Genomic DNA, 15800 nt, shown 5'->3' on the forward strand with positions numbered 1-15800 from the left:
AGGTGTCTATCTCGTGCCTACCATCCCCACTTTCCTTCTGAGCCACAGTGCTGGAGTCCCATTGCTGCAGTTTCCCCCAGGGGAGACAAGTACTTTGGAGGGCTGCTAAGTACCAGTAATAGTATTCACGTTGCTCATTTATAAACAGACAAGTTTTCTTCCAAACCGAGAAGTTCAATGACTATTTCTCTCCCTAATGAAGTTATCCAACCTGCATTTTGTTTTTTATTAAAGAAACAATCTTTTTCCAGAATCTTAGCAGAGGAATTATTCACCCACCACTTTATATAGATAGTACTAAGTAGATAGTAGAAATTTTTTTTATCCATGGGCAACTGCCAAACCTGCTAGGAGCAAGTGAGGAATACTTGCAAATGGAACTTCCATGTAAAATAAATGGGAAAAAATCATACTCTTGCTGACATATACCAAGGAACTTGGCATGCATGCATTTGTCTCACTTTTGTGCTCTTAGCAGAGGACAGCTGTTAACAATACTGCCTTGCTAAGAGATGTTGACAGACCATTAAATATAGGCTTAGTGTTCCAAAATTCAAGAATGAGAGAACACAGAGTATTATCTTTTTAATGGACAAATAACAGGAAATACAAAAATGTTTACTATGCAGTAAATCCAAGGATAAAAAGATAAGGTGGACAAACACTATTGTAATACAATGAAGACGTTTACTATTACATAGAAATTGACTGAATTCATAAAATAAATAATTTCTGCAAAATCTTTGAATTACAGATTAATGCTCAGCAATGATCTAAAAATGATTATACTTTTAAATGTATAAAAACAATGAAGAAACCACAAAAGGGATTAAAACTGAACACAGTGGTTTACAAACAGCACATCTTAAAAGATATATACTGTATATTGAGAACCAGAAAGTAATTGAATTTGGCAAAAAAGGGAGACAGTTGGCCTAGAGTATACCACATTTCAGTCTTAATGTTTGGTCACAGTGGGAAGTAAAGCAGCCTTTTAAAAATATATAAACACTATATTTAAAACGGGCTACTCTAGATTAGCACTTTGTATACAATATTCCACCCACAAAAGAACTCTTCAGGAGGCATTAAGTTTTACGCAGCAACACTGCAAAATAAATATGCCATCATTCATGTAGATAATCCTATTAAACTGTCCTGTTTTACTACAGCACTGAGCAGGTATTACTGAACTTCTAAACTGCTCACCTCCCACCCTCATTGCCATTTGCTCAAAGTGGAAATAAAACTGTCCACAGTACTTAACATATTAATCTTGTGAAAAAGGCAAGTTCTGGAGCATTACACAAAACTAACAGTACAATAAGCTTGTTTAATAATGATTCTAATTAGTCTTATACTAAAAAAGTCTAGTGGAGAGTCCTTTGCTTTCAGGTCAGAATGGAAGACTGATCTGCAAACATTGCTGGCACATGGATGCAATAGTGTACTGACGCAGTTGGGCAAGCCCCAACTGCACGAGAACACTGAAGACCACCTCCACTTGAGCCACCGCCCAAGTCTGAAAAATCCATGTTCTTCATTAACCATCACCTTTAACTTTCCATTGTCACTGATTATTCGTCTTCTCCCCAATGCTGTCAAACTCCTTAGCTTTCCCAATGCATTATCTATTTGAATAATATCCCCACCAATTGTCTTCAGCCTTCTCCCACACTATCGTATGCCTAACTACACACTTGACTCCACCCAAACACAAACATCCTCCCCATTCAGGTTTGAGCTGATCTTCTTTCTGTTGGAAACCTAACTGTTATTTGACTCTCCCAACGACCATTGTAAATCTCCTTCCTGCCACGTACTTCACCCACTCCCTCCCTTGGCCTTAGCAATCCTATCACTATATTGCATCCCAATGCACCCCCACTTTGAGCCTCCTTTGAAATATAAACCAATTGAAGAATTGCAATAAGCCAAGGTTTGGATGCCCTTGCTCTAGTGCTCCTTCAGGCCAGGAGGATCCACTGCAACAAATCCTCAAAGAATTATTCACCTACAGGGATGACTGAAGTTCACCAACCAGATTTGGGGAAAATCTAAACTTTCATTTCACATTCATTTTTTAGTAGTTCAAGTAATCCACATTGTTTCAAGCAATGCATCACTAGGATTTCAGTAAACTACAAGGGGTGAGAATTTTTCATCCCATTCAAACCATATAAGAATTATATTCTTCCAACTATGGAGTGGCTGAAGAATGCATTCTGAGTGTCATATCATTGGATTACCAATATTTGAGGTTCAAATGACAAATTATTTTGCATAACATTGTATTGGTTCATGACATTTTCTTTACAGTACACTAATACTAACAGCTAAGTAAAACTTGAAACATTGAGACTGCATTACTATTGTGTAATGAGAATTGCTTTAAAAAGTGAATAAAATAAAAAAGACACCAATACCAACATGGCATGAATGTACTGATACAGAATCTCTTTATCATCACAATTGCACATGACAATATAAAACTGACATTGCATAATAATGAAAAATAAATTTTGAACAGGTCCAGTTATGAACAATTTTGACAAATACTGGTTCTGTGCAGTTTGACTTGCATTTGAATTCTAGACATGTAGCTACTTGCTCTGTGTTATCATTTACATTAACAATGTTTGCATTGTTAAAAATATACGTACACATTTTGCCTACAGATATGTTAAACCACAATTCCAGTTTAGATTAACAAGCAGAATTTTCAGATTAAGATCAACAAGTCAAAAACTCAAAATATTTGCAATTAATTAATTAATTGAATTAATTCACTTTTCCCCAATGGCCTGTCGGACAGAGAATCCTTTGGATCATTTGCACAGCTGAGACCAGTGGAAGTACACTAAATTACTACTACTCTAAACATGTCAAACCTGAAAGACAAAAATAGCAATTGCCAATTGTTCATTCAATGGTATAATAAAATCCATAATATATTGGATTAAACCTATGAATTTTAGTAAGTGATGATTCACTTATATAATTGGATCTTATGTCACTGTAGCAATACAGCACATTAACTGCAGTTAACTAGGCAGAACTAAATGCATTCTCTTTTTCTATGAAATTAAAATTATCTAGAACAAAAAAAAATCAAATAATTCCAGTCTTGGGGTTTTGTTTTAAACTCATGCACATCATGGAATTGGTGTATATCTCTACTCAGAAATTTCAAGTATAACTTGCTCAGAATTAAGTTTGAAGATGCCACTAATTTAAAATCTAAAACTTTCATTAAAACACAATTCCAGCAAGAAAAATTACACTTTTCCCAATTAATTTTATAACACATGAATTCCCAGAAAATCACAAAAAAATTAATGTAGCATACTATACACATTGGATGGCATCTATCTATTTAGATATTGCCTGTTAAACTGTGTTAAGCATGTACTACATCTCACTTTTTAAAGATTGTTATTTCCAGAACATCACAAACCACATTTCCACATTGATTAAAATTTAGTTCTCGATATATATCAACAGTAGCAATGAAATACCGTAATTCACATAAAAAGTGACAAGTAGTAAAAGGTTCCATCAGCCAACTTTATTTCTATTTAATTCTGGTACCGATTTAAATTCTGGTTTTTAAGACTGAGAGAAGTTGACTGTAAAATATCCACTGTCAGAATCAGACCTGCAAATTGCTAAATTGCACACCATAAGTTACTCATCCTTATGAAAATCCATATTGTTAGCTACGTAGCGTAACACCCTCAGTAATTGACCATTAAGAAATCCTGAAAGCAAACAATGACAATATAAAGTTTGATGGTTTACAATGAATTAGGTTTGAAAAGTATAAAGTAGCAATCAAGGTATTTAGTTTTACCACCTTGTTCACTACAGCAACGAGTTGGATTTTAAATATGACATCTTATAAAGCTTTTTCTACACCCAGCAATTTTTCAAGTAGGCAAACAAGGTTTATTAACAAGATTTCTAACTGAGCAATAATTTCTCATCAATGTTTGGTCTCGACAAAGTATTGACTTTTCATGGTTAAAAAAAGAGGAGCAGGCAAATATTAAAATATGAACCACAGATAACATGGTATACATATAGGTTCACCAATCTCAATATTCTGCAATAAAAATGTTTATTTTAGCCTGAATGCTAACTGAATTACAATCATCATGGCACACATTGTAATTGACAAGAATGAGAATTATTACATTTGGGAAAATTATCAAAAGGTATTAATTTCAGTCAATAGGAACCATGATTACAGTTATTAATGGTGGCAGATTGCTCGAGTATAAAAATTCCTTTTGATAATTCATACAGTACTGCTCTCAGTTACACCACTACTTATGAGAATTTATAAAATGTGGCCCCAACAACTACCTATCTTGCCACAATTTGCTTTAATGTACAACCAAATATGTTTTCTAACAAAAGTGATTGAGTCCTCTCCAAAATCTTTGGAAGACCATTATGAAAAAAACTGGTTTTAAATGCACTTGAAAGTATTTCTACCAGTAAGCATTATTGCTAAAAGATGCTGACAAACATATAAACAACAAACATGAGAAAGTCTGCAGATGCTGGAAATCCAATGCAACACACACAAAATGCTGGAAGAACTCAGCAAGTCAGGCAGCATTTATGGAAATGAACAAACATTTGATGTTTTAGGACAAGACCCTTCTTCAGGACAGGAAAGGAAGGGGAAAGATGCCAGAATAAAAAGGTGGGGAGAGGGAAAAGAGGATAGATAGAAGGTAATAAGTAAAGCCAGGAGGGTTTAAAAATAAAGAGAAGAAGGAATCTGATAGGAGAGAAGAGTGGACCATAGGAGAAAGAAGGAAGACCGTCTTACATTGCCAACAAAGAGGCAGGCATAGCCAGGACCCATGCGAGTGCCTGTGGCTACCTCTCGAGTCTGGAGAAAGTGGGAGGAGCTGAAGGAAAGATTGTTGAGGATGAGGACCAGTTCTGCCATTTGGAGAAGGGTGGAGGTGAAGGGGAACAGATTGGTTCTCTATTGAGATAGAAGCAGAAAGTTTTAAGGCCTTCTTGATGGGGATAAAAGTGTATAGGGACTGGTAAAAAGGCACAACCAAAATATTGTGAACAGACAATCTTTTTAAGTCAGAAAAATATCAAAATACAAGGGTCTCCATATTACAAATATACTTCAAAGGGATTCAAGGTATTCGACCACCATCAGCTAACAGTGCCATTTAGGAGAAAACTGCAGGCTGCACTGGTCTCAATGAAAAGCAAAAGCCCTTATTAGTTACTTTCAACAACATGCACTTACATAGTACCTTTAACATAAAAGTCTACTCATGCTGCTTTAGTGTGTTCAGATGAGAATGGTTGCTTAATGCTTGTGTGGGTTTTAAGAAAAACTAAAATATCGATACGTATACCACATAAGACCATTTGCCCAATCAGGCCAGAGCCAACACTCTAAAAAGCTATCTAATAATACCATACCCCTGCTCTTCCCCAAAGATCCAAACATTCTTCAAGTATTAGTCAATTTCTGCCGCAGGTTATAATTCACTTTCAGCCAATGCATTCCACGTCTCAAAAACAAGCTATGTAACCATTAATGGTGGCAATGGCAGGCAGACATAACCCTGATTAAGGGGAATTCCAGTGTATGAGGATAGTCATCTCAAGACATCACTGTCAGTGAAAAAAAAAATAAAACAGTGGTTACTAGAAATCCAAAAAAAAAGATGCTGGAAATGTAGTCAGTCAGACAGTACATGTGCAAAGAGAAAGTTAAGTCATACACCCATCATCTTTTCACATGTGTTGCCTGACCTGCTGAATGTATCCAGCATTTTTGCTTTCTTTTGCCCCAGTTAACAGCTATGTGAAAAAATGAAACTTTTCCAATGGTCCACAGTCCAGAGGAATAAAAAGAAGGGCCAATGAGATTAAAGATGGGATAAAATCAATGGAAATTAAGAACAAAGCTTATTTTACACTGGAGGCTTATACAAAAAAATACACGAGTCAATGTGGGGATCAAGGGACACACCTAGTACAGGAATGCTGTTTATGTAACTACTTGTTTCCTATAGCAGAGATGAGCAAAGTCTGGCATGGCATAATGCAAATTAATATACCAAAACATAGGATAATTAACATCCTTCAAACCAACTGTGTATTTTGCTCAAATATTAGACTACATGTGCAACTCCATCATGTTGGCTTTACTGCCCCTAGAGAGGCAAGACATATTCTATCTGGATAATGCAAGAATGAAAAGGTACCTTGGGTTGATGGTGTTCATTAATCACAAGTTAATTCAGAAAATCTGCAGTCTGGCAATGTGCTTACCCATTCATTTAAAGTGAAAATCATGTACAGATGTCTACAGGAAGAAATATTTCTTTAAAGAAAATGAAAATTTAGAAGAAAGATTGAGTTCCTTCATTCTGAAATTATTGTATGTATATATTTGGTACAATAATATTTTACCATAAAGTTTAGATGTGACCTACTCATTAACAGAGCAAGACTCTTCCAGTCTTGGCCATCTTCCCATGGATTCCAACAAGCAAACTAGGCTCATTTAGAAATAGACCAATTCCACTTTCAGTTCATGCTGTTTTCAGCACAGTTATTAGGAATAAGATTACAAATTAAAGCTATATGGCTGTTCACATCCAAATTAACTGAAGTGCACATACATTTAATGTATAGAGCAGCTGTGATTTTTGAATTCTACACAACAATGACACAATGAATATTTTCTGGAATTTGCTAAGAATGAGGCTATCAGCACTCAAAGAGAGGAAGACACTTTAGAAATTTAAATAGGTAAATATGGAAGCTAAGAATTTAATCTATTGGTTCCCTCCTCCTGTATAATGAACTAAATTAAAGTATCTCACATTAAAAAGAGCAAACTCCAAAAATGTGTAACATTGTTTCCATGAGGAGGAAGTGAATTTTAAATCATGTGCAGCTGATCACTACTCTGGCTCTAAAATAGCCATGTAAACTGTGATTTTCTCAAATATACATCTCAAAAACTCCATAAGTGTTGAACATAATTATTTTTATCTTTTAAACCTTGTTTACAATATTTTAACATCTACCTTCATCTCATGTGTATGTACCAACTTTTGGGCTCTGTAAGATATAAAATCGTAAAACAGACCTTAATTCACAGGTCTGCGAGAAATTGCCTACTTAGTGTGCCAGATGAATATACTGTCGTTGGTTGTCATTTCAGTATTTAATGTAAATAAAGATGTTCAGCAGTATAGAAGAGTTCATACTGGGGAGAAAATATTTGTGAATGGTATCTTTCTTTCTGTTCCTTGAGCATCTAACATTTCAGCAAGAATTAATGTTTACATTATGCACACTGCCAAGTCAAAACTTTCATCTTACTGTATCTGTATTTATTAAGGACTAAAGACCTTTCTTTTGTAAAATAAAATGGTTAAAGACAACTTAAACAGATTGCAATTTTGAATGTAACATACACAGCATTTTAATTCCTAACAAGATTTTAAAAACACTGGGCTTAACTGTTAGTTATAAAATGTAACCAGAGCAATGAGGTTCAATATTTCCAGCACTTAAGACAAATTTCAGTTATGCAATCTAATTTTACCCTGTAAAATGGCCAGTACGTTTAATCAATTACATACACACTAATTTAGTAGGAAATAGTCTTATTGGCTCAATATTCACCATGTTTGAACAATGCTCAGCATTTAACTATTTTTAGTGAATTGTGGAATAGTAATCTGATGGATCTCGTAAATTAGAAAAGTGGTTTGTCCAAACTCTCCATGTTACCAATTCATTGAATCCAAAGTGGTCAACATGTTATGAGAGTTACACAAATAGAAAGTGCACAGCGAAAGATAACATTGTGACAAAGCTCCAAGTTTCTTTTCATCCCTCATACTGCTGCTGGTATCGCAAATTTAATTCTCTTAGTTCCCTCTCTCGTACTCTCCGTGACTTGTTGGACTTAGTGGATCTGCTGGACCTTGTGGATTGGGCTGACTTGGTGCTTTGACATCGAGATGAAGCTCTCTTCAAAAGGTTCTGAGAAATGGAGCGATGCAGATTCTTCATAGATGAGGAGGCTGCCATGCTTACTATCCAAGGGTGCTTTAAGGCTTGGCCCACAGTCAGCCTCTCATTGGGATCCACAGTAAGAAGACGATCTATAAAATCCTTTGCGAGGTTTGAAACACTGGGCCACGGCTATATAAAAGAAAGAAAATAAATAATCACCAAATCTTTATAAGTGTACAATAAGTTTAGTGATTATCAACATAACCATATTCCAAAGTCTAAAAGAATTTACTTAAGTAACAATAACATTTTATAAAATTAAAACAAACTGAGCAACACAAAAGAAAAAAAAGCTAATCAAATTTGAAATGAAAAAAGCACCAGGGAAGAAGCAAGATAAAGTGAGAGGAGTGAACAAAAGGTTTCTGCAGTTCCTCATGGGACAGAGTCTGCTAGATAATGATGCATATCAATACATTTCATAGTATTCATTATTTTTGACATTTGACAATTTGTCACACCCAGGGCATAGGCGCTGGTTCATTTTTCAATTAGGGGTCACCATTTTGTATTTGAAACCAATCAATGAGCACCAAGACCTAGACTTCGATACCTCCGTATGTAATTGGATCCTCAATTTCCTCACTTACTAACCCCAGTCAGTTCAAAATGGCAACATCATATCCTCCACAATCACCATCAGTACAGACACACAACTTAAAATAATTAAGCATGACTGAGGCCATGGCCAGCCTTGCTCCAGAGCCATTACAGGGGAAAAAGTACCAACAGTGAGGTCGTTGCTTGGAGCACACTGTAATGCAGGTTAACAAAGGAGAAATGGAGGACTCAGATGTGTATTATACTGGGGTTGAGGGCTTGACATGCATGGACAAAATTTTAGGTATTCTAGAAGATACAAAGGTACAGTTCCTAAGCAATGAAATTCTAGAGCAAGAATCAGTTCAGAGCCCACAAAATTGGGGGGGGGGGTAACAAAGACAATTAGTCACAATTGATGCATCAAGGACAGGGGAACCTCCCCGCACCATTTTATGGACTCTGAACTGATTCTGGCTCTGGAATAATCTAATCAGAGCAATTGAATATGGACACAAGGAGCAAGGAGCTTCAGGTAATGACCTGCTAAACCTGAGACCATTCTCAGATGAGTAGCTACTTATTATGTAAAATACCAGACCTACTACAGAAGCAATCTGTAATCTTGTTTGACTCTATCTGGGTGGCCTCATTTAACTCAGTTGGAGCAGTCAGAGTTGAAAGACACAAATACGCAAGGCTGGGGTGGGCAGAACCACGAAACAATGTTGGTTGTACCCTGGACTAGAACCAGAAAGTAAGTGACCCAGGCCTTGAGCCAATGGGAAGGAGATCCACCAGTTCAACTGATAAGGAACACTACAAGAGTCAGGAGCTGCAAATATGTGGGGGCGACAAGTCTCCAGCAACCAGACACCAACCATCATGGTTAAAGAGAACCACACAGGCACATGGAGATCGGGACCACGAGGAATACCTGGGGAGGATGGACTCCTTTCTGGGTAATACCTTTTCTCTTCATTGACTGTTCATGAAGAGTCAAGGATTCAAGTGAGTGTGCACACAAGTAGTTAGTTTGTGAATCCACATGCTTTTGTTATTTGAACCAGTAACAGTTACTTGTCAGTAAATACAGATTCTCTGTGCCTCACTGATCATTATTACAAGGGGTGATTCTTGTACCACACCACAAGGCTACGTGCTTACACACATTCTCTTCTCACTTTACACTTTTGACTGTGAGGCTAAGTACAGCTTCAATGCCATACTTACCCCATATTTCAGTTTACCAATAAAACCACTGTTGTTGGTTGAATCAAAGCTGGTGACAAATTGGCATATAGGAGGGAGACTGAAAATCTAGTTGAACAACCTCTCACCCAACATCAATAAAATCAAAGGGATGATTATTGACTAAATCAGGAAAAAAAACACAAGCCAGTCCCAATTAGGGAATCAGAGGTGGGGAGGGTCAGTAATTTTAAATTCTTTGGTATTATCATTTCAGAGGATTTGTCCTGGGACCACCATATAGGTGTCATTCAAAGAAAGCATAACAGTACCCCCACTTTTTTAGAAGTTTGCACAGATTCGGCATGTCAACTAAAACTTTTGACAAACTTCAATGGAGAGTATCCTGACTGGTTGCAGTCATGCATGGTATGGTAACATTAATGCCCAAGAATAGAAAAGCCTACAAAAAAAAAATGGTGGATATAGCTCAGTCCATACAGGAAAAGCCCTCCCACCAATAAGCACACCTTCAAGGAGCGCTACCGCAAGAAAGCAGCATCCATTAAAGAGCACCCACGATTCAAAGCCATGTCATCCAGGAGGTGGTACAGGAGCCTTATGGCCACAACATCAGGTTCAGGAACAGTTATTACCCTTCAATTATCAGGCTCCTGAAACAGCGTGGATAACTTGACTCACCTCAACACTGAACTGATCACTGAACATAATCTATGGACTAATTCTCAAGGACTGTACAACTTATGTTTTCACTATTATACATTTACCCACATTTATTATTACTATTCATTATTTTTGTATTTGCAGTTAGTCTTCTTTTGCACATTGGCTGCTTATCAGTCTGTGCGTAGTTTTTCACTGATTCTATCGTACTTCTTTGTTCTACTGTGAATGCCTGCAAGAAAATGAATCTCAGGGAAGTACATGTTGACATATACATACTTTGATAATAAATTTACTTTGATTTGGCAATACGACTGTCTCAGAGAAAAAGTCAACAATGACAGATTGGAAAATCCAATCCTAGGTCAGCAGGCATTGCTGTGGCATATTCAAACTGAAGAAGTGCGATGAATTAACTAATAATGACAACTAAATATTCATAACTAGGTTAAAAAATGGATACATAAAGAAGCAAACTCTCATCTGGAACCACTTCACTCCCATCACTGTTCCACAAGGGATTAATTCTTTTCCATAGATCAAAATGCAAAACTTCTCAGGTTACATTTTGAAGTATTTGTGTTACTTAGCAAAGATTATTACTTAGTGCTCAAGTCCTTGTTGCAGTCTATAAAACCAATTATTTTTTCCTCTATAGTGAATGCCTTGTAAACTATTACTATAATGTTATCACTGCAAAGTTTTAGAAGTGTTTAAGTTCTGATTTTACTGCAATTTGGGCCATACAATTCTCAATTAAATTATGTAACCTCCAAGAAAGCATCTTTACCCAGAATAATACATTATTATAGAAGGTTGATAGCACAAATGCAACACAGTTAGCTCTAATAGCAAATGGCTTTAATTATACCAAAATATTAATCTGTATATCCATATGCCTAATGGCTTATATAACACATCTTCAGCAGAATTTATTGCCTTAAGCACTATAAGTCATTGACATAAGGCACTACAAGAACACAAATGCCTGCTTTGCATACATTAACAATGAAAAAACATTACAACTTTTCTGTTATCCATCAGATCTCTCAGATATTCAAGGCACCTGGATATGAAGAACACACAATTTTACTTTCACTTTCAGAGGAAATACAGTGCAAAAGTGCCCAATTCAATGGTAATAGTTAGTGCACTTTATCATCCCTCACTGGAATGGTGTAGACTACAGAACAGTTGACAATCACATTTTGCACATCTCATTTTCTACTTTTGTTCATTTATTACTGTCTCACCAACAGATCCAACATTTTCCTGTGATTAGCTCATTCTAGGTTTTGTATCACAAGAGCTACATTCAATAGCCAAAAATTATCAACCAATTAAAGTGGTATGCTAAGCCCACATTGCATCTTCAAGTCAACAAACAATCTTTATTACAGCTACTTCAGTTGCATAAAATATATTGATAGAGGTTTACATTTACACGATAACACAATTGTTTTGGCATCCTTATTCTATTTCTAAGGCAAATATTTTACTACACGTTGTTCCACAAAACATAAGAGTCGGAGTTCAGCTATTCAGCCCATCAAGTCTGCTCTGCCATTCAATTATGGCTGATTTATTTTCCCTCTCAACCTTATTCTCTAGCCATTTTCCCCATAACTTTTGATGCCTTTATATTACTCTGCTTTAAATACACCCGATAACCTGGCTTCCGCAGCAGTCTTGACAATGAATTCCAGATTCACCACACTTGCTAAAGAAATTTCTAAGGAGAAATTTCTTCGCAGCTTTCTTCCTTTTATTCTGAGGCTGCGCCCTATCTCTTCCAGATTTGAAACAGCCTCTCAACATCCACTCTGTCTGGGCCTTTCAATATTCAGTAGGTTTCAATGAGAATCCTCTACATGTTTCTAAACTCTAACAAGTACAATCCCAGAACCATCCAACATTCCTCATACCTTAACCCTTACGTTCACAAGATTATTCTCGTAATTCTCCTCTGGACCATCTCTCACGCCAGCACATCCTTTCTTGGATAAATGGTCCAAAACTGCTCACAATACTCCAATGCCTTATAATTCCCCAGTATTACATCCTTTTTTTTTAATATATTCTAGTTCTCTTGAAGTGAATGCTAACCCTGCACTTATTAACTCAACTGTAAATTAACCTTTAGGGAAACCTGTATGAGAACTTCCAAGTCCCTTTGCATCACTGATTTCTAAATTTGTTCACTGTTTAGAAAATATACTACACCTTTACTCTTTCTATTAAAATGCATAACCATTCTCATCCCTGCACTGTAGTCCTTCTGTCAGTTCTTTGCCCATTCTCCTAATCTGTCCAGGTCCTTCTCTCCTCCCGCAATGCTACCTGTGCCTCCACTTATATTTGTATCATCAGCAAACTTGGCCACAAAACCATTAGTTCTATCAACCACATCATTAACGTATGACATGAAAAGTAGCAGACACAACACTAATCACTGTGGAACACTAGTCACTAGTAGTCAACCAGTAAAAGCCCCTTTTATCCCTACTCTTTGCCTTTTGCCAGTCAGCCAATTTTCTTTCCACGCCAGGTATAGAGTCATAGAGTATGACAGCACAGAAATAGGCCCTTCAACCCATCTAGTCCATGTTGGACTATTGTTCTCCTACACCCATCAACCTGCATCTGGACCATAGCCCTCCATACCCTACCATACATGTTCTTCTCTTAAATGTTAAGAATCAAATCCACCTCCACCACCTCTGCTGACAGCTCGTTCCACCCGCTCAACAACTGGAGTGAAGATGCTCCTCATATTCCCCTTAAACATTTCACCTTTAACCCATGACCGCTAATTCTAGTCTCCCCCAACCTCAGCAGAAAATGCCTACTTGCATTTACCCTACGTATACCACTCAATATTATATATCTCTATCAAATCTCTTTTCTGTAGGTAGTTGACCAGAACTGCACCTAATTAGGCCTCACCGAAGTCTTAAAACAACTTCAACATAACATCCCAGCTCCTGTGCTCAATACTTCGATATATAAAGGACAATATGCCAAAAACTCTCACAGGTAAACATCCACTTACCTGTGTTGCCACTTTCAAAGAATTATGGGGCTGTTCAACCATACCCTTACAGCCCTCCCGTTCACCATGCCATCCTCCCATACTGCAACACCTCAAACTTGTCTGCTATTTTTTAGCCCATTTTCCCAGTTGGTTCAAATCCCACTGCAAGCTTTGAATGTCTTCCTCGTTCTCTACTACGCCTCCAATTTTGGTGACATCCACAATTTTGCTGATCCAATTTACTAAATCATCATCCAGATCATTGATATAGATAACAAACAACAATCACCCAGCACCGATCCCTGCAGCACACAACTAGTCACAGGCCTCCAGTCAGAGAAGCAACCATCTACTTCCACTCTCTGGCTTCTCCCATGAAGCAAATGTCAAATCCAATTTACTAACTCATTCTGAAAACCGAGTGACTGAACCTTCTTGACAAGGCCTTGTATATAGACTACCTCCACTGTCTTTCCTTCATCAACTTTCCTGGTAACCTCCTCAAAAAATTCTATATGATTGGTTAGATACACGCTACAATGGGTATCCCTGCTCATCCAAATACTTACATATCCAATCCCTTAGAATACCTTCCAATAACTTAACCCAATACTGATGTCAGGCTCACCAGCCTATAATTTCCTGAATTATTCTTAGAACCTTTCTTAATCAATGGAACATCAGCTACCCACCAATCCTCCAGCAGCTCACCCATGGCAAAAGACGTTTTAAATACTTCTACTAGGGCCCCTGAAATTTCTGCACTCTTTCCTGTAATACCATAACTATCTTGTTTAGCAGCCTCATGTGTGACACCTTGTCAAAGGCCTTCTGAAAATCCACAAAAACAACATCCATTGACTTTCCTTTGTCTAACCTACCTGTTATTTCCTCAAATTATGTCAACACAGGTTTCATGTCAAATATATAGACTTGGCATTTAAACATTAGTTTTATAAGTTGGCCTGCTAATCAATAAGGCTAACAACTGAGATTGTACATATTAGTCTCAATGTGGTGAAATAAGTACAAGTTAAAACGTGTATTTGCATAACTTGTGTCGAGGGTAAAACTTAAGAAAATAAGTTAAAAATTAAGAAACTTCAGTTGATGGAAATTTGATAAAACAGTAAATATTTAAGATTGGGCAAGATCTGTGATGACAGAAGCACAGATAACCTTTTCAGGTTGATGAACTTTCCACAGCATTTTCTGATTTTATTTTGGATAATTAAACTGAAGCAGAAAAATAACTATACAAATGTACTTCAAATTTGACACTGTACACTGTTGTTACTTATTCTTCAAAACATAATGAATAAGTATTAGTTTTTGATGTTCGCCTAACTATAAAAGCTAATAGATTCTCCCCTCAAGAGATACTGGACTATTAAATTGAGGGAATTCATGCACAAATTTAAGGCCAAGGAGGTTGTTAAGCAGTAACCTAGTACTGCATTAGTAACTCAGTCACACTTGACTTTGAGGTTGTGAAACACTGCAGGGGAGCAAAGAATAGCCAACAGCAACATTAATTTTTCACCGTTACAACAGGGCATGCTGATTAACTCTCTGTTAACTGCACTGAATTTAAGGAGCCTAGCTACCAATCCAAGCCTAACTAATCCGAACATGTTGGTTGGATTGGAGTGCATTCTGATCAAACATTTCGATTTAGATTGGAATGGGCCCACCTCTGTACTTGATCCAGGTCAGGATTATTGGCTTAGTAAGCTTTAAGAAAATAAATAGTTTAGGGTGTATTTATGTGGAAATTCATTCAAAAGTACACTAATACCATGTACTTTTATGACAATGATTGAGGATGGAATAACATCAATACATGCGTCCAGAACAAGGGGTCACAGTTTGAGGATAAAGGGGAAGCCTTTTAGGACCGAGATTAGGAAAAACTTCTTCACACAGAGAGTCGTGAATCTATGGAATTCTCTGCCACAGGAAACAGTTGAGGCCAGTTCATTGGCTATATTTAAGAGGGAGTTAGATATGGCCCTTGTGGCTACGGGGATCAGGGGGTATGGAGGGAAGGCTGGGGTGGGTTCTGAGTTGGATGATCAGCCATGATCATAATAAATGGCGGTGCAGGCTCGAAGGGCCGAATGGCCTACTCCTGCACCTATTTTCTATGTTTCTATGTGTTTGGTTCAGAATGACAATAGTGGTGTTGGGTACAAGACAAGGGCTGCTAATCAATAAGGCTAACAACTGAGATTTTAAGACCGAAGTTCTCATGTCAACAGAC

The 15800-nt window shown here is 37.1% G+C and overlaps 1 protein-coding gene across 1 annotated transcript in view; it reads right to left on the reverse strand.

Moving 5' to 3' along the window:
- Positions 1-266: 266 nt before the first annotated feature.
- Positions 267-15800, reverse strand: part of pskh1 (protein serine kinase H1) — a 39077-nt gene continuing 23543 nt past the window's right edge. The window contains exon 3 of the mRNA XM_063066785.1: positions 267-8217. Coding sequence (XP_062922855.1) covers positions 7900-8217 — 318 coding nt within the window. The 3' untranslated portion in view covers positions 267-7899. The remainder of the gene's footprint in view (positions 8218-15800) is intronic.

The sequence above is a fragment of the Mobula hypostoma genome, chromosome 14 (assembly GCF_963921235.1).
Source record: "Mobula hypostoma chromosome 14, sMobHyp1.1, whole genome shotgun sequence".
NCBI classification, from domain to species: domain Eukaryota; kingdom Metazoa; phylum Chordata; class Chondrichthyes; order Myliobatiformes; family Myliobatidae; genus Mobula; species Mobula hypostoma.